This window comes from Sinocyclocheilus grahami, unplaced genomic scaffold, assembly GCF_001515645.1.
Source record: "Sinocyclocheilus grahami isolate Dianchi unplaced genomic scaffold, SAMN03320097.WGS_v1.1 scaffold632.1, whole genome shotgun sequence".
Lineage (NCBI taxonomy): Eukaryota > Metazoa > Chordata > Actinopteri > Cypriniformes > Cyprinidae > Sinocyclocheilus > Sinocyclocheilus grahami.
This window is the reverse complement of record NW_015505811.1, coordinates 686,389-706,937: the sequence shown is the minus strand read 5'-3', so window position 1 is coordinate 706,937 and position 20,549 is coordinate 686,389. Positions and strand designations below refer to the sequence as shown.

Below are 20,549 nucleotides of genomic sequence, written 5' to 3'. Positions count from 1 at the left end.
AATTTGTTCATGCGTTCATCAAAATCAGACAAACCTAAGCGAATAAGCTGTAGCGAATTTAGCTCAACGACAGGAAATATGAATAATTAACCATAACTAGTTATAATTAACTATTCATATTTTAGATCCACTGTAGATATTTAGCTGACCACTCAGGGTCAACCGTCTTGTCAATTCTAAGAACGTTAATTTCCTGGTTAAAGGAAATAACCTTCTTACCTATAAGGCGAGTTTCGAAAAAGTAGGTTTTGAGAATAATTCAATAATTCATAATTCATAGAATTTAAATTTTGGTATGTATTTGACTCGGCATGAGCCAAGGAATCAGAAGAAAAAAAAGAATTTTGCTTCTAAACTTCACGCTTCAAAAGTTATTAGCATACACATGAGTGCAACTTTGAGCTGTTGGTGGCACTAGAGGGTTTGAGTTATAGTCTAAACTTACTGTGGTTAATGTTAAAACCTTCCTCTGTGTGCCATATTTCATAACTTTCCTGCAAGTGGTTCTATGGCCTGCCACCTTTGGTGTTTGGCCCCTAAAAATCACAAAAGCTGTCAGAGCACTTTGTAATTTCATGTTACAATTTACAAATTAACTGACTGTTCATGGTACCACAACTCTTGACTTCACTCAGTGTAATTTTTGCTGCACTACAACCTAAATAACCTAGAGAGTGAGAGGATTTTAAATAAATTATGAACAAATTATTGGACGCTCACAAGAATAACAGTTATTCTGATTTATAAGGTTTCAAAAAATTATTAACCCTTAGATTTTACAGTTAAGTGTATCCATCATATCAAATGTTGGGAGAAGAAAATGGTTATATAATTATGCAGCATCAAAGTGGGTGGTAGATGGGTGGGCCAGTCTGAGTCAGACACCATATAAATGAAAGAATAGTATGGAGAGCAGAAAAACTCCCTAATAGGAGGATACTCACTCATGGCCTATGAGACAGAGGATCATGAGATTCAATACTGCTTTCCTGCCATCAACTCATCATGTATAAAGGGAAAACGCTCCAGGCATGAATACAATATCATCTATATGTTTGTATTATTGCTGTCAGCATGGACTGTGTTTCTGAACCTGCTGGTGATCATCAGTGTTGGGGGTAATATATTACAAGTAACGCAAGTTACGTAATCAGATTACTTTTTTCAAGTAACTAGTAAAGTAACGCATTACTTTTTAATTTACAAGAGAATATCTGAGTTACTTTTTCAAATAAGTAACGCAAGTTACTTTTTTTTCCAATTTATTGATTGCCAGCTCTCCTGTCCGCAAAACTTACTCTAGACGAACATCTGTGTGTTTTTTTTATTGCTGAAGTGTGTTGAAATGTCTTCTTCTGCATTCTACTGTACGGACATAAATATACTTTCCCTTCAGCCTGAGGCTTCATTTAACTTTTGGTGTGAAAAGGCTTTTATATTTGCCTAAAATAGAACTTTTTTATTTTAAAATCAAACAAGCAAGCCCAGTCCAGATTTAAAAAGTAATGCAAAAGTAACGTAACGCATTACTTTCCATAAAAAGTAACTAAGTAACGTAATTAGTTACTTTTTTATGGAGTAACGCAATATTGTAATGCATTACTTTTAAAAGTAACTTTCCCCAACACTGGTGATCATCTCCATCTCTCACTTCAAGAAGCTTCACACTCCAACCAACCTGATCATTCTTTCTCTGGCTGTGGCTGATATGCTTATTGGACTTACTGTGATACCCGTAGAGGGCATCAAGCAAATTGAAACATGTTGGTACTTTGGAGACACTTACTGTGGACTGTTTGTGATCAACGTTAGGTTGCTCCTTTCTACATCTCTTTGCAATTTAGTTTATTTTTTAACTTATGTGAATGTGAAATGTATTCATATGCTCAGATACAGGAATGACATGCAATTCAATTGTCAACATTAACTTAATATTAAAGTGATATATCAACTTATCATTTACTCACCCCATGTTGTTACAAACTTTTTTTAAACACTAAAGGAGATGTTAGGCAGAATGTTAATCCCTGTCACCTTTCACTTTCATTGTACGAAACAAAATTAAATGAACATGAATGGTCACTGCGGCTATCACATAATGCCTAATATGCCCTTTTCCCTGTATACTACACGGATAAAGCAATACTAGAGTCTAATGTGACAAAAAAGTGAAAAAGGAAATCCAAGATGTGGACAAAGTAATAGAAATGTTGGCAGAACTTATATAAATGTATTTAATTAAACAGTGACATGTATAAATATAAAATAATAGTTCAGTGTCATTACAAATTGACTGTTTTAACTGGCATTTGTGTATGCTGTGTATTTTTATGCTTATTAGAGTATCTTGCTATTAGCTAAAATTCTCAAAAACATGTGCATTCAAACCTCTAAATGATGCATACTGCAGCAGCTCAGCAATCAATAGCTACCAGTTACAGCATGCAACAAGTTCAATACATTGATGCTTGCATACAGAATGGTCACGGGCTCCGCACCTTGCTACTTCACCTCACTATTACAAGTCTACATCCCCTCTAGAAAGCGGAGGTCATGAAAGCTGAGATAATGCTGGTGGCATTATCTTCCCAACCTCATCCAATCAGTCGAATCCTTGACAATATTCAAGAAATAGCTGAAAATGAATCTCTTCCATTAGCACTTAACTGCGTAGTACTCCCGAAAAAGAAACCTTCCTCTAAGTTTCAATATTCCTTAATCCCTCCCTATTAGAGCTTTTACTATTATGAAAGATGCCTGAATTCCGAAATTCTCACAATTCCGACATTATCACAATTCTAGATTTCAGCAACCGTTGGGGTGCGGAGACATGTCCGAATAGGAATGTGAACAGTAAGACTAATCTTACCGTCTGACATTGTCGTGACCCGAGTTCTGGAGAACACAACAGCAACTGACAGTAAAGAAACTGTCTAGGGAAGACACGGGTTTACCAAGGGAAACCGTACTGTGGAAGAACATACAGGATTACCAAGGGAATCTCATGTATGGCACCAAGTCCAGTAAAAGCGGGTGACTAATGGCATGCAACCCAAATACTGGACGCAGCAAAAGAGTCCTCTGCTAAGTCTGCATGCCACAGGGTGTTGGAGGAATCGAGCAGGATTCACAAGATGGGGAACTTACTGGAAGAAGATAAGTGCACGTATCCTAACTAGAGGAATGGTGATGCAAGCGAGATACCGAGCCAGACCTCCCGAAAATTACCTGTTCATACCCAACACACAGGAGGAAACTGACTCCACCCAGAGATTATAGAATCTTGCGAAGGTATTAAGTACCACCCAGCCTGCAGCTCTGCAGCTCTGCAGATGCCCAAACCCAAGGCATGATTTGTTGATCCAAAATGCCTGCAGGTCCCTAACCCTCTTAATGGATGTGAGCGTGACTAGGAATGCTGTCTTAAATGACAGGAATTTGAGCTCAGCTGAGTCAAGCAGCTCAAAGGGGGCCAGGAACACAGAGAGATCCCAAGAGGGAACGAGGCACGATCTGGGAGGATTTAATTGCCTTGCGCCTCTCAGGAACCTGACGATCAGGTCGTGCTTCAGCAAGGGTCTTCCATCCACTGCGTCATGATGCACCGCAATGGCAGTGACATACACTTTCAAAGTGGAGGGGGATAGCCTCATCTCCAAATTTTCTTGCAGGACGGAAAGCACAACGCTGACAGGGCATCTCTGGGGGTACTCTCGGTGAGAGGAACACCAGTCAATGAACAGACCCCACTTCAGAGCATAGGCCTGCCTGGTAGAGGGGGCCCTAGCCTGAGTGATAGTATCTATCACAGCCTGTGAGAGGCCAGAGAGGTCTACTGCATCCTGTCCAGAAGCCAAAAGTGCAGGTTCCACAGATTGGGACGTGGGTGACAAATAGTGCCCTGCCTCTGAGAAAGAAGTTCCCTCCTCAGGGGGATTCTACAGGGAGGGGCTGTCACGAGGAACGTGAGATAGAAAAAACAAGTCCCGGTGTCCGCCAATACTGCGCAACCAACAGGGCCTGCTCATCGTCCTCCCTGATCTTGCACAGGGTCTGTGCAAGGAGGCTCGCTGGGGGAAAAGGTGTACTTGTATAAACCCCGGGGCCAGCTGTCTTGTATAAACCCCGGGGCCAGCTGTGTGCCACAGCATCCATGCCAAGGGGTGCCTCTGTGAGGGACTAGAACAAGTCCACACTTCCTGGGAAGTCCACCTGGGCTTCCCCAAATCGACTCCAAATCAGCTGGACCACCTGGAGATGGAGTCTCCCTTTTGTCATGAGAGCGCATCAGCTGCACGATTGAGCTCCTTCGGAACATGAACGGCACGCAGCGATTTAAACAACATCTAACTCCAGAGGAGGAGAAGGTGGGTGATTTACGACATGCAAAGGGAGCGTACCACACCCTTATGGTTGATGTACGCAACCGTCGCAGTGTTGTCCATGAGGCCAATCACATGCTTGTCTTGCAAAAAAGGACGAAACTGGCGAAGAGCAAGCAGTACTGCCAGAAACTCGAAGCATTTGATGTGCCACTGCAGTCAAGGTCCTGTCCAGGAGCCTGAAGCTACGTGCCTGTGCATACAGTGCCCTAGCCCATCCTGGAAGCATCTGTTGTGACAACAAACTGCCTCTACACTTGCTTCAGGAGCACGCCTGGCCATAGAAAAGTAAGGTCTAACCATGGGCTGAATAAACTGTGAAAAACCTGGGTAACGCCGACCCGGTGAGTGCCACGGTGCCATGCCGATCTTGGGACTCGGCTGTGCAGCCAGTGCTGAAGTGGTCTTATATGTAACAACCTGAATGGTGTAACTGTGCTGTGGATGGCATATGCCCCAGTAGAGGAACAGCTGTTTTCAGCCTGAACAAATTCAGGCAGTTCAGCACCAACTGAGAGCGTTCATTTGTGAGACGTGCTGTCATGTTGACTGAGTCCAGCTCCATACCGAGAAAAGAGATGCTCTGCATAGGAGAGAGCTTGCTCTTTTCCCAGTTGACCCGAAGCCCCAGCTGACTGAGATGCTGAAGCACCATATCCCTGTGCTCGCACAGCAGATCTTGCAAGTGAGCTAATATAATCCAGTCGTCGAGATAGTTGAGGACTCTGATGCTCTTCACCCAAAGTGGGGACAGGGCACCCTCCACGACTTTTGTAAAGACGCAGGGAGACAGCCCGAAGAGGAGGACCTTGTACTGATATGCCCAACCCTCAAAAGCAAACCAAAGAAACGGTCTGTGTCAAGGTAGAATCGAGATATGAAAGTACGCATCCTTGTGAAGGGACCGATTCAAGACCTGCAGATCCAGAATAGGTCGTAACCCACCACTCTTCTTATGAAATAAGGACTGTAAAATCCCGATTTCATCTCATCAGGTGTTGACACCGGAGGGGAGCGCCCTCGGCGATGGGCAGGCAAAGACCCAGACCTCGGCGGTTTGGCAACCGGAGTTTCTTAAGCGTCTTAGCCTGGTGTACTTGCAGGATGGCCATGGCGTGCAGGCTGGAGGCATCCTGGCCCGCAGCACTGTAAGCCTTGGTAGCCAGGGCAGACGACAGCTTGCAGGCTTTGGACGGGAGGCGCGGACGGTTCCTCCAAGTGGTGGCATTTCGCGGCCACAGGTGCAGCGCAACTGAACGCTCCACCTGGGGAGCTTCAACGTACCCCCTGGCTACCCCACCATCGAGGGTAATGAGGAGGGAAGAGCTCAAATGTGACCGGGTGGTGTAGGGGGTCTTCCACGTTTTGGTGAGCTCTTCATGAACCTTCGGGAAGAAAGGAACTGGGGCGGAGCATGGCTGAGACTCACGTCTGGAGCCCAGATACCAATCATCCAGCCTTAAGTGTTCGGGGGATAGAGGCAAGTTCACCTCCAGCCTTGGCGGCCTGAAGGAGCATGACTATCAACTCTGCTTCTGACTCCGACTGTGCAGCTGCCGAAGAGTCTTCAGCATCAGAAGACGAAAGCCCCTCCACTGATGCTGCGATAGACATCTTATCCTCCTCAAGAGCCTCAAATTAGACACTGGGTCTGACACTGGGTCACAGTGGGATGAACAGTGGGATGTTCGACAGCGCTATGCTGTGAGGATTGAGGAAAAGGACTTCCGTGGGGGTTGGCCTGGCAGAACATTCCTGAACGTAATCCTCAGGTCTCCCTTGTCCCTAACCAATATGGCCCTGAAATCTTTATGACCAGAGGTACTGGACTGGGTAGAACTCGAGGGAAGCCTCATAATGAATGAGAGCTGCGACCTCAGCGTAGCCATGGACATGTGTTCACAGTGTGGGCATGAACCATTCATGAAAGCCGTCTCAGCATGCTTGCAGCCCAGACACGTGAGAGAGCGATCGTGTCCATCATCAGAGGTAAGGAAACTACTGCACCCAGAAGCACATGGTCAGAAAGGCATCTCGAAAAAGACACTCTCGACCATGCAAGCTGTAGAAAATTGTTCTTTTAGGCTGGAGCACCCAGGGGAGGAACACGGCACTTATCTGTGCTGAATAGGGTGAATACATCACTGAATGTGCTGTTTTAACACTGCCAAGAACCTCCTGCAGACTGTTGTGTTGTTTCTTGAATTTCTCTTGATAGGAGAAAGCGTGCTCATGAAACGATCGGCTCTGAAGAAAAATCTGAATGAGTGGATGCACGCCACCATCTTATATACCTGTATGTATGGGGAGTGGCTTAGCATGCAAATTCCACTCACCAACTGTCATTGGCTGTTTCTTGTAATGCTCAGAGGCGATTGGGGCTCCCAAGTAAGACCCCTAACGTCAGTGTCGATGCAACGTCGAACATGACTGACTGATAGGGCAATCCCAGTTCTATCCCATGAAGCCATGAGTGGACAAGCCAAGGAGAAGGACTGTAAAATCGATTAATCGCTTTCAAAAGTATGTGTTTACATAATATATATGTGTGTACTGTATATATTTATATGTATATATAAATAGACATGTATATATTTAAGAAATATATGTAATATATAAATATTACTTATATTTCTTAAACACATGTATGTGTGTGTATTCATACAGTACATATAAACAAACACAGTACACACTCATATATTATGTAAACACATACTTTTATTTTGGAAGCGATTAATCGCGATTAATCAATCTTACAGCCCTAGCAAGGAGAAGAGCAATATTTTTTACCTCTCTGCTGAAACAGAACAGGTACGATAGCATGCAGATTTGATAATTGCATACAACTGAAAGCTAACACGACTTAATACAATTGACAAATAGATTAGGTAAACAAGATTACACAATTAGCCTAGAATCACTGATGTCCGTCAGCTAAATTGGAGCTGAGGATGGAGCTCAGCTTAAATGCAGCTAGCCCTAAACAAAAAAAGTGGTAGAATGATAAATAAATGAGAATTTATATAAAAGATCACTGTAGCAAGGTACTTGTCAAGTCACTTTTGGGTGTACTGATGCGAGATTGACTGACGTGACTTGCCTGAACTAACACAATGCTTGACATATAAATTGAGTCTTCTTTGCTCTCTGCATGAGTAGCAATATTTGTGTGATATGCAGAGCTCTAAAGTGTTCCAAATCACTTAAGAAGTTCCATGATGGTTGGAAGGCAGCTGCTTAGGTAGGCTGTTAAACACACAGTAAACCGTGTGTGCATAATTATAAGGCAAGTCAATAATAAAAAAAAAATTTCCCATGCACATTTTACCCAGTGCCGATCCTATCCTTCTGGGGGCCCTACGCAAAACTGTGTCGGCAAGGAGTGGAGTTGGGAATCAGTGGTTATGAACGAACGAATGAAACACATTTGTCCGTGTTTCACTCCGTCTCGAATCGTGCTCGCGGAAAGTGCTTGAGATACAGTGTCTCTTCCACGGCTCGGTACGCTTTCAACTCGTTTTTTTAGTCTTGAGCAAGACTGTACGACCTTCACATTACATGATTTGACTGATTTTTACGTGGAAAGGGTGACAGCGCACCACATTAAAATAAATGATCTTTCATGTTTTCATAACCGCTGGCCAAATTAAAAAACGAAACTAAAATTAAATCATCTTTGAGAGCAAGGGGGTCCCCGGGTGTTTCGGGGGCCCTACGCAGCTTGCGTATTTTGTGTATAGGGTGGATCGGCTTTGATTTTACCAATTACAAACAACATCAGTCTTAATAACTACTATCAATTGTGTATATGATAATTTATAAGTGATATGTAACTTATAAATAAGAATGTTTAGCACTGACAAATATGTGTTAAACTTAATATATTTTATTTTAAAAACAATATGAACATTGAGCAGGGAAGAGGAAAGGCATGGATCTATGTGCAAGCAGTTTATTAACAAAACACAAACACATATGTAACTGTGATGTTATTCTGATTTACTATTATAAATATTATACTATTATATTTCAAAAAGGATTTAAATCTTAGACTATGTGAATCCATCATATTACAAGTTGGGGGAAGAAAATGGCTATATAATTATGCAGCATCAGAGTGGGTGGAAAATGGGTTGGTCAGTCTGATCCAGACACTGTATAAATAAAAGCACAGTACAGAGAACAGAACAAACTCCTAACAGGAGGAGACTCACACATGGCCTATGAGACAGAGGATCATGAGACTCAATACTGCTTTCCTGCCATCAACTCATCATGTACCAAGGGAAAACGCTCCAGTTTTGAACATAATATCATCTATATGTTTGTATTATTGTTGTCAGCATGGACTGTGTTTCTGAACCTGCTGGTGATCATCTCCATCTCTCACTTCAAGAAGCTTCACACTCCAACCAACCTGATCATTCTCTCTCTGGCTGTGGCAGACATGCTTGTTGGACTTATTGTGATACCCATAGAGGGCATCAAACAAATTGAGACATGTTGGTACTTCGGAGACACTTACTGTGGACTGTTTGTGATCATCGTTAGGTTGCTCCTTATTACATCTCTTAGTAATTTGGTATTAATTGCTGTAGATCGCTATATGGCTGTGTGTCACCCTTTACTGTACCCACAGAAAATGACCACAACTAAAACTTTAATAAGCATCTGTCTCTGCTGGTTTTGCTGTTCAGTTTACATTATTTGCTTTGTAATAAGTAATGGATATTTTAATATGTCAGACAAAACACTGTGTTACGGTCAGTGTATTGTTTTGATTACACCTGCTTGGAGATTCATTGATTTGATTGTTTCCTTTTTATTTCCTTGTACTTTGATCATCACTGCATATTTGAAGATATTTTATGTTGTGCAACGGCAAGTGAAAGTTATTAACTCTCAAATAAACGGTGTAAAATGTGTAGTGGACATTTCAGTGAGGAGGAAAACTGAGAGTAAAGCTGCTCTGACATTAGGAATCATTGTGACAGCTTATCTGCTTTGCTGGATTCCGTTCTACATCTGTTCTCTAACAAAAACCACAGCATTCTCTTCCACTACATTGACATTTCTAACATGGACTTTCCATATAAACTCAGGTCTGAATCCTATTGTCTATGCTTTATTTTACCGCTGGTTTAAAATATCAGTTAAACACATTCTAACTCTTAGAATTTTTCAGCCAGCATCCTCTATGATGGACATTTTTACAGATTTTCATTAATTATTTACAGTGGGGATATATTTGTTTTGTTTTATTCGTTTTTACGTTGAGCACAACCTCTGAGATCCGTCCCCAAAAATTATAGCACATGAAATATATTCACATGTTCAGGTTTAGGAATTACACATAAAATAATCAACAATAACTTAATATTAAAGGAAAGTTCAATCAAACTTTTGAAAATGGTCATTATTTTCCCACCCTTGTGTTGTTCCAAACCTACATATAAATAATAAGTCACGGTCTCTGTCACCTTTCACTTGCATTGTACAGAAAAAGATTAAATGAATGTGAATGGTCAATGAGGCTGTCAGATAATGCCTAATATGCCTTTTTTGTGTTCCGAGGCAGCATGACATTTATCCTTCACGGATAAGGCAATACTAGAGTCTTCTGTGAAAAAAAAAGTGAAAAAGAAAATCCAAGATGTGGACAGAGTAATAGAAATGTTGATAGTACTTATATAGTTCAGTGTCATTAAAAATGAACTGTTTCACCTGGCATTTGTGTATGCTATGTATTTTTATGCTTATTAAATTATCTTGCTATTAGCTCAAATTCTCAAAATCATGTGTACTCAAACTTCTACAAATGATACAAAATGCAGCAGCATGACTAGTCTTCAATAGGGCCTTTCGCACCGCAGGAACCTTTTCATAGTACCAGAACTAATTGTGGAACTACCCACTTTTCGGCGTGTTCGCACCGCCGGAACTGGGAGGGATTTTAGTACCGGACTGCCTTTTTCGAGAACCAAATTAGCTCCTACTCCGGAGCAGGGTCTAACCAGCACAACTGGTACTAATCGTGACGTAAGTAGACATTGATTGGCCAAACACGTATGAAAACACCCTCACCCGCCATGATTTAAAACGGCGTGTAAACATACTGTAAGCATGTCAACTTATTTCGCAAGTATGGAGAACAGCGATAGATGGACGGACGCTGAAGTGCAGGCACTTGTAGCAAATGTAGCACTGCCAGTTGTCGTTCTTCTTTCAATCGCTTTACGTATACGTCGACTTTCCATGTCCACTGTGAAACCCGCGAGACACAACAAAAACACAGCTCCGATCACAGCGTCCTCCATCCTCCTGTTGTTAATGTTGTTCTTTGTTTCTGTTGTTGAACATCGCGCACAAATGACGTCGCTGTCGACCTGCTTACGTCACTTCTTAGTACACACTCTCGGTGCGAATGCAACCCTTTAAATGGTACTGGGAAATAGTTCGTGCAAAATCGTCCCAGTACTTTAGTACCGTACGTTTAGTTCTGGAACTAAAGCGGTGCGAAAGGGCCTATTGAAGCCACGTCACACCTCTGTAATGGCTACCAGTTACAGCTCACATCAAGTTGATTACATTGATGCTTTTGTAACCCCCCGGGTCCTACTCACACCTGCTCCGAGCGGGATTCAAACCCGGGTCGCTGGCATGGGAGGCGATCGCAGTAACAAGGAGGCTAAAGACTGCAGCCCTTAGCGTCAGTTGCTAGTGCACCTCTTGAGATCAGGGGAGTGAGGTTTATCTGCACACCTCCGTTATACTTGCATACAGAATGGCCATGGGCTCAAACACCTTTCTACTTCACCTCAATCTTACCAGTCTACATTCCATCCAGAAAGGTCGTTTTTTAAAAAACATTTTCATTCACTGTCCCTTGCTGGTGGCATGATCTTCCTAACCCCATATCCAAACAGCCGAATCCCCTGACTATATTCAAGAAATAACTGAAAACTCATCTTTTCCAAAAGCACTTACAGTGGGGCAAATAAGTATTTGATACACTGCTGATTTTTCAAGTTTTCCCACTTACAAAGAATGGAGAGATCTGTAATTTTCATCGTAGGTACACCTCAACTGTGAGAGACAGAATCAAAAAAAAAAATCCAGAAAATCACATTGTATGATTTTTAAATAATTAATTTCCATTTTATTGCATGAAATAAGTATTTGATCACCTACCAACCAGCAAGAATTCTAGCTCTCACAGACCTGTTAGTTTGTCTTTAAGAAGCCCTCCTATCCTCCACTCATTACCTGTATTAATTGCACCTGTTTGAACTTTCCTGCTGAGAAAAAATCTTCCTCTATACTTTCAATATTCCCTAAAGGGTTAGTTCACCCAAAAATGAAAATTAGACTGTGTTTTACTCACCCTCGAAGCATCCTATGTGTATATGACTTTCTTCTTTCAAACGAATCCAGTCGGAGTTATGTAAAAAATTGTCCTGGCTATTCCAAGCTCTATCATTGCAGTCAGCGGGTGTTGCAGTTGAACAGTCCGCAAGTCGTCAAATAAAGCGTGCGCATCCATAATAAAACGTGCCTTACACGGCTCCTGGGGTGAATAAAGGCCTCCTGTAGCGAATCCATGCGTTTTTGTAAGAAAATATCCATATTTCAAACGTAAAAAACACTTTTCTCTCACTTTCGTTATCTGTCATACGTGAAAGCCGTTCCGGCAGATGATGCCTCTGAGATATGCTAGTCTTGCGAGTTTGTTTATAAGAGCACAGGAAGCAAAGTTTCCTTACTTTAGCAAAGGATAACGTCTCGGTTACTTGTGTAACCCTCGTTCCCTGAAGGAGGGAAAGGAGACGTTACGTCAGTCGTGACTGACGAATTGGGATCTCGCCCGAGAGCCCAATCACCTTCGAGTGTAAACTAAACAAGCCAATGACAGTTGGCATGTGTGTTTCGCCACGTGCATGCGCAAACGCACATACGTTTTTCACTGAGGAGCCGAGACTACATGCCCCGGCCGTACAGTGGTGGTTAGGCAGAGGTGTCCGCCACTGCTGTTCCATACAGTGGTACATTGGATAACACTGGGAAAGCGTAGCCAGTAGTGACGCTCCGGAAGCCACATCCCGCACATAGGAGGTATCATGTGGAATTACACATATGGACTGACCCAGGGCAGTACTACATATGGAAGTCCCTGCGGTAGACTCAACCCGCCTGGGGTGAGATAACTACGTAGCAGAGATGGCAATGAACGACTGCCAGGGAAAGACACAGCCGTACCGTGGAAGAATACACATGTGGGATCACCCGAAGGGGGATTCACTACACACGGGCACCTAGCCCAGCACAAGGGCTGACCTTGGGCATGCACACGAGTGCTGAGCCTGGCGTCTGGCGCTCCGCCACGCCTGACCGCCGAGGGTGCGGGAGGAACTCCACCAGGGTTCGCCATGGGGAACTGAATGAGGAGCACAAGAGCGCACGTATCCGGTCCGTAGAGGGGAATGGCGCAGCAAGCGTGATCGACACCGAGCAGGTCCGGTGCTACTGCCTACCTGAGGCGAGTACACGAGAGGACACAGGCTCTACACGGAGATTATAGAATCTCGCAAACGTGTTAGGCGTCGCCCAGCCGGCAGCTCTACAGATGTCTGCTATCGAGGCGCCCCGCGCCAATGCCCAAGAAGATGCCACTCCTCTCGTAGAGGGAGCTCTCACTCCGAGGGGGCATGGTAAACGTTGGGCCTGGTATGCCAAGACTATAGCCTCCACTAACCAGTGGGCAAGTCTTTGTTTGGAGAAGCCTGTAAGCGTGTCTAGTAGACGGGCTCTAGCTGAAGTGATGGTGTTTACTACCGCTGGAAGTAGCCCACCTAGAACCTCCGCGTCCCGTCCAGGGACCATAAGTGGAGATTCCACAAGTCTGGACGTGGGTGCCAGAGGGTGCCCCTTCTCTGAGAAAGTAGATCCCTCCTCAGAGGAATTCGCCAAGGAGGAGCTGTCGCGAGGAGCATCAGTTTGGGGAACCAAGTCCGACTGGACCAATATGGCTCTACCAAGAGAACCTGCTCCTCGTCCTCCCTGACCTTGCACAGTGTCTGTGCGAGAAGGGTCACTGGGGGAAACGCATATTTGCATAGGCCCCGAGGCCAGCTGCACGCCAGTGCGTCCGTGCCGAGGGACCCCTCGGCCAGGGAGTAAAACAACTGGCAAAGGGACGTGTCTGGGGAGGCAAACAGGTCTACCTGAGCATCCTCAAAGCGCCTCCAAATCAGCTGGACTGTCTCGGGGTGGAGTCGCCATTCTCCCGGCAGGACGGGCTGACATGAGAGCTCGTCGGCTGCACGATTGAGCTCACCTGGGATGTGAACGGCACGAAGCGACCTCAGATGCTTCTGACTCTAGAGGAGGAGATGGCGGGTGAGTTGCGACATGCAGTCGGGCCCCGACCAGAGCCCCGCAGCTGCATTCCCCTTGCACATGGCACCCCAGCCCCTGACAGAGGCATCTGTTGACACAAAAACATGCCTGGATACTTGCCCAAGGGACAACCCTGTCCGAAGAAAGGCAAGATCTGCCGACGGGCTGAAGGTCTGACAGCAGAACGGGTTAACAGGAACCTGGTAAGTGCCGTGTCGCCATGCCCATCTCATATGAAGCAACCCGAGCGGCGTGACAGCGGCTGCGGATGCCATATGCCCCAGGAGCCTCTGAAATTGTTTCAGTGGAACCGCCGTCTTGCACTGGAAGGACCCCAGGCAGTTCAGCATTGACTGCGCACGCTCTACTGAGAGACGTGCTGAGAGGTTGCCGCGCACTGCCATCCTCACCCTCTTGGAACCCGGAGAAAAAGGAACTCGCTCTTCTGTTGAGGTTTTGGGCACCACTGGCTGGGTAGCCAGCGGCGGAACAGAAAAACCAGGGACAAAGGTTTCTCCACCCGGCCCTCCGCCGGGGGAAGGAGTGGTGCGGTCACCATCTCCTGAAGAGCCGGATCCAAGAACCCCAGGTCACCCGACCCAGGGACGCCGCCCGCCCTGGCGCTTCACGGGTTTGGCAGGGGCAGAGGCGGGCTGCGACGCTTTCCTGCGGCCAGCTCCACGCTGCGGCCGTTGTGAAGGTTGCTGTTGTGGCCGCGCCGGAGCGGAGGTGGAGGCCGCAGGAAGGCACCCTCGGTGACAAGCAGACAGAGGGGCTGCAGCCGGCGGTGGGGTGCAGACAGCAGCAGACCGCCGGGGCAGGATGTGTCGAAACGCCTCCGTCTGCTTCTGCGCGGCGGAGAACTGTTGGGCAAAGCCCTCCACCGCTTCGCCGAATAGGCCGGCCTGGGAGATCGGGGAGTCCAGGAAGCGATGCTTGTCGGTCTCCCTCATATCTGCTAAGGTCAGCCATAGGTGGCGCTCCTGGACCACCAATTGGATATCGTCTGACCCAGGGCCCGCGCCGTGACTTTCGTCACCCTAAGCGTGAGGTCCGTCGCCGTGCGCAGTTCCTGCAGCACACCTGGGTCAGCACCACCCTCGTGCACCTGCTTCAACGCTTTGGCCTGGTGGACTTGCAGGAGAAAGCGGCTTCCGACGCCTGGCCTGCGCCCCCAGGAACCAATCATCCAGCCTCGAGCGTTCGGGAGAAGGAGGAGGTCTCCAGTGCAGCCCGACCCTCTTGGCGGTCCGGGAAAGCATAGCGGTCAGCTCTGGATCTGACTCGGGCAACGCCACTCTACCTGACGGTGGCAGCGCAGCCGAATCCTCATCTCTAGAGCTTGCCCTCTGATGCAGCGATTGACATCCTGTCCTCTGCCTGTGTCCCGTGACTATGAACCGGAGTAGCCCTCCGAGAACCAGAAGAGCTAGAGCGCGGCATGGCAAGGGGGATACCCCCCCGTTTAATGAGGAGGTATCTAGACCGCAACGTCGCGATGGTCATGTTCCCGCACTGAGTACATGACTCATCCATGAGCGCTGCTTCAGCATGCTGTAAGCCCAGGCACGAGAGGCAGCGATCATGACCATCAGATGGAGGCAGGAAACGACCGCATCCAGAAATGCACGAGTGGGAAGCCATCTTTAAAAAGACGCCCGTCGCTCGTGAAGCTCTTTTAGAAATTGCTCTTTTAGCAGGAAACACACTCTTTTAGAGAGAGCGCTGAAGCACCCAGGGGAGGTCGCGGCGAGACCGCAGAATGGAAGCTGCAGCTCGCCGAGGTTTCAGCAGCCTGAATGGCAACCCCCGCTGATACGCCGTCACACCAACGCCAGCTGTTTCTCTAGAACACTCGCGGAGATTCGTCCTGTAGAAGGCTTGGCTCCGAAGCGAAAAGCTGATGTGCGTTTGCACGCGCTCTCCATTTATACCCGCGCTGCGGGGCGGGGTGCGCGTGGCGAAACACGCACGCCAACTGTCATTGGCTTGTTTAGTTAACACTCGAAGGGGATTGGGCTCTCGGGCGAGATCCCAATTCGTCAGTCACGACTGACGTAACGTCGAACGTGACTGACTGAAAGGGAACTGATCTCATTGAACTTCTCAGAGAAGATGAAAAAACTAAATCAAACCCTTATGCAATTATGAATGACAGTCTGTAAAAATGTCCATCATAGAGGATGCTGGCAGAAATATTCTAGTAAGAATGTGCTTAACTGAAATTTTAAAACGGGTAAAAGAAAGCATAGATAAGAGGATTCAGACCTGAGTTAATATACAAAATCCATAATAGAATATAGGCTGTGTTGGAAGCCATTCCTGTGTTTTCCGTTCAAGACAAAATAAAGAAGGGAATCCAGCAAACTAGATAAACTGTGACAATGATTCCTAATGTCAGAGCAGCTTTTCTTTCAGATTTCCTCTTCACAGAACCATCATTTAAATGTTTTCCACACTTCACCAGTGAGTTTATAACTTTCACTTGCTGATGCGCAACATAACATATCCTCAAATATAAGGTTATGATAAGGGTACAAGGAATCAAGAAAGACAAGAATAGATCATGACAGTCCAGTCAGAAGTAAGTAACCATAATTGTATATTCTCCATAACATGCATATTTCTTGTGTGAGAGACTCATAACTATTGCAGTGTTATATGCTGAAGAGCAAAACCAGCAAATACTGACATTAAATAATGTTTTAGTTGTGGCTATTTTCTGTGGGTACAATAAAAGGTGACACACAGCCACAAAATGATCAACAGCAATTAAAACCAAATTACTGTGAGATACTGAAAAGAGAAGTCCCATCATTGTTAAAAATAGCCTGCAGAAAGTGTCTCCAAAGTACCAACATGTTTCAATGAGCCTAGTAGCCTCTATGGGCATCACAATAAGTCCAACAAGCATGTCAGCCACAGCCAGAGAGAGAATGATCAGGTTGGTTGGAATGTGAAGCTTCTTGAAGTGAGAGATGGAGATGATCACCAGCAGGTTCAGAAACACAGTCCATGCTGACAGCAATGAGAAAAACACAAATATGATTTTGTATTAATATCTAAAGTAGAAGGTGATACGCGAGTGGATTTTCAAATCCTCTCCCATCCCACTCCCACAAAAAAAATCCCGTCCCATCCCGATCCCACAAAAAAACTGGGGGGAAATTCCGTCCCAATCCCAGAAGAATGACTCCCATTCCCTTCCACTCACGTGTTTTTTTGGCTGGAATCTGTCAGTTACAGTAAAAAATACAGTACAGATCACAGCATGCCCACCTTAGTTGAATAAAAATCCAAAATGTTCTATTTTATTGAACTGAAAGCCAGCTTAAACAATGCACAGTGTGCATTGCACACTAGGGGTTGAACCACTTCTGATTTTTTGAAGTCGACTTTTATGTGATGAAAGTCGAGTCGAAGTCGACTAGTCGCTGATGACGTAATTAATGAACAAATAAGTCTGGGGCTGTGATAAACACCTTGTGCACAGCTATGGCATATGACACAGCGCTGCACACACGGCTGTTGCTCCTATAACAGCTTTTTTATCAGTTCTTTTGTCTTTGGGTCGTTATATTTCTCACAGATTTCTGCTCGTTCTAAATCAGATACAGGTAAAATAGCACAGTAAAGATTACATTAATATGAATGCATTAGTGAGACAGCGATTGCGTGTGTGAATTAATTCTACCTGGCAGCGTCTCTCTACTAGTAGTGAAGCTGTGGAATGTACTAGTTATTAAGAAATATATGCTTGAACTTTTCATTTTCTAAACTATTTTATTGAAAAATCACAGCACAGTGTTGACAATACATTTCCGCGCTGAATGATTCTATGCGCGTGATGTACGCGCTACTGTCTGTAGCCTATGTGTGTGCGTTACAGTGCAGCAGCGCATTAGATTAGAACCGCGATTAATTTACCTGTGCAATAAGCTGTTTAAAACGTGCATTATCCCGTTCAATTTCGAGCATCCAGTAATATAATCACACATGTCTTGTGGAGCGCTTTCAGAGTATGCATTTATTTGTCATTTGAACTGTTTGGAAATGGAGCGTAAATGTGGAATTCCTTCAAAGATTTCTTATCCTGTTGCGCCCTCTATAGGACCAGCGACTAGTCGACGTCCAGCTTAAAGCGTCATGGCAGAGCATTGAAGTCGACTAGTCGATTATTCGATTAGTCTGTGCAACCCCTATTGCACATACATTACATTTCATGTGAATCATCCATGCAAACACACACATGCACGCGCACACATTATAAAAATTAATTGTAAAAAATTTTTGGTTGCTTCAGACAGAAATGTCAGTGAGCACAACTGAGGTATCATTTTTCAAAAGCAGTCGTTGCAGACTCCATTTTGATTATGATTTTTGTGGCTACAAAGTGCATGGGGAAGCCGCCTTCTTATATCATTGCTGGTTGGCATCGGTATACCAACTTGGTGCATTACCGCCACCAACTGTTACGGGTGTGGAGCGTGTCATTCACTTAACCAGCCACACCAAAGCAAACAGGAGGAGAGCATAAAGAGTTAAGCAAATCCAGCTCCCTCTCTGTCTCTATTCATGTTTTGTACTTTTGTCTTTAAAGTGTGAAATATACCTTTTTCTTTTTCATCTCTGTTGCTGCTCAGGATAGTCACTATTTTTTTTTACAGTGTAAGCAAATCTCAGGTGCAAATCTCACTTGTCATTAGGATTCTACTTGTAGGAACGTCTACTTGTCAGTTTGTGAACTGCAAGTGTCTTATTTACACTACTCGCTCTATTAGACTGTCCGCCACGGGTTGATATACACTGAACAAAATGATAAACGCAACACTTTTGTTTTTGCCCCCATTTTTCATGAGCTGAACTCAAAGATCTAAGACGTTTTCTATGTACACAAAAGGCCTATTTCTCTCAAATATTGTTCACAACTCTGTCTAAATCTGTGTTAGTGAGCACTTCTCATTTGCCGAGTTAATCCATCCACCTCACAGGTGTGGCATATCAAGATGCTGATTAGACAGCATGATTAATTCAAACATAATTTCAGTTTATCAAGATATCAAAACAACATCAAGACATTTAACATATCACAGACCTCTGAGCACAAAACAACATCAGTGCATTGTGTGTGTTAGCTTGTTTCACACCCTGAATGAACAGATCACTGGAGGATTGTCACTGCAGCAGAACTTTGAATACAAGATAACGCTATAGAAACCCCCTAAAATTAAGTATATAGAAGAGAAGAAAGCCGCCTGAGGAAGCTTCTTCCTATTGCCCATGCCAGGATCCGCCACTGATGCAGTTAGAAATTGTATAAAAACAAGCCAATCGCAAGACATCTGGTAGGGGGGGGCACCTGTAGACACGCCCCTGGTGCCGCCTTACGTGCTCGTTTTCATCACTTTAGCTTTAATTCATGGGCACTGACTCATTTACTAAACTGAGCATCCAATCAGAGTTCTCACTCACGTAGACGGACCTGACGCCGATTCAACGTGTCCCGGCCTTTAAAATGACAGCAGCCTAATATATCTGCTGATGTCTGTGTCATAAATGTTAATCAAACAACAAAAGACAGAGAAAATCACTCACTACTATTGGCTAAACAACTTTTGTATCTTTAATAAGAATCAATTCATATTTAATTCATACAGTGAAGACTACGCAGTGTTTTATTTTTACATTTGATTATTCAGTTTTTCTTACAGTGTTAAATAAACCTACTGTTCCCAAAAAACCTTCGATTTGTTTATTTAATTTGTATCTTTGTCTGTCTTATACAAAAGCAGAAGTCGTCATAGTTGGGTTATTAGCATTAGAAACACTCTCACTGCAGCATTAATTATTTTTTTGTAATTTGATGCAAAGGTAATATAATACAAAGTATGCTATAAATGTACATAATTTAAAAAAAATGCTGATCAGTCAGTGAAAAGAGTCCATTGCAGTACTTTACTTTGCCTTGACACTACAGTTCATGTCATAGTTTTAGATTTTTTACAAAATTACAATAATATTCAGGGATAGGCATTAAGATGGTTTAGATCCTTTTTCTCTGACTGTTACCATTTTGTTCTCTAAGCTATCAGCAGTAAAGTGCTGAAAGGATCTGTGTTAGGCCCTCTTGCATGTAAATATAAAATTATGACATCATTATGCATCATCAGAATGGGTCAGTCTGATCCAGACACTGTATAAATGACAGGACATTAAGCAGAGCAGAACAAACACCTAAAAGGAGGAGATTCACTCATGGCCTATGAAACAGAGGATCATGAGACTCAGTACTGCTTTCCTGCCATCAAATCATCATGTATCAAGGGAATGCGCTCTAGATTACAGGCTGACATTTTTTCGGGAATTCCACGGGGTCACGGGAATCCTGCTGGAATCCCACAGGTCGGGAAACAAAATCACTATTAATCACGTGATTGGGACGGGACAGGAAAAAATGTCAGCGGGAGTGGGAGTGGGCGGGACCAGGAATCGTAATAACACTATAATACCCAACTTTATACACAAATATACTTTTATATAAATAAACAATATATTAACATTTTGAACTCAATTCTAGTTACCTATTAGGATGCTGTTTGCAATAAATAATAATAATAATAATAAGTATATATATATATATTGTAACAACGCACCGTTGTTCTATTGAACGTGGGGCTGACCAGAGCTAAGCTAGGCTATTATACTTTTGCTAAGATAATGGCTAACAAATTGCTAGCATTTATACGCAAGACTTGTCTATGGTTAGTGGAA

General features: G+C 44.2%; 2 protein-coding genes and 1 pseudogene across 2 annotated transcripts in view; 2 read left to right on the top strand and 1 right to left on the bottom strand.

Annotated features, from left to right (window-relative positions):
• Positions 1 to 8,568: 8,568 nt before the first annotated feature.
• LOC107558097 (trace amine-associated receptor 13c-like) lies at positions 8,569 to 9,609 on the top strand. The gene has a single exon (XM_016241716.1). It carries the CDS (start codon positions 8,599 to 8,601, stop codon positions 9,607 to 9,609), a length of 1,011 nt encoding a protein of 336 aa, XP_016097202.1. The 5' UTR covers positions 8,569 to 8,598.
• A 6,314-nt stretch (positions 9,610 to 15,923) lies between these two features.
• LOC107558096 (trace amine-associated receptor 13c-like) lies at positions 15,924 to 16,887 on the bottom strand (annotated as a pseudogene).
• Positions 16,888 to 20,033: 3,146 nt separating this feature from the next.
• Positions 20,034 to 20,549, top strand: part of LOC107558095 (trace amine-associated receptor 13c-like) — a 27,794-nt gene continuing 27,278 nt past the window's right edge. Inside the window, exon 1 of the mRNA XM_016241715.1 lies at positions 20,034 to 20,116. Within this exon, the coding sequence (XP_016097201.1) occupies positions 20,034 to 20,116 (83 nt within the window). The remainder of the gene's footprint in view (positions 20,117 to 20,549) is intronic.

What these genes read in the sequence shown, in the direction of transcription:
- LOC107558097 (XM_016241716.1), top strand. Translation starts at nt 8,599, where the DNA reads ATGGCCTATGAGACAGAGGATCATGAGACTCAATACTGCTTTCCTGCC.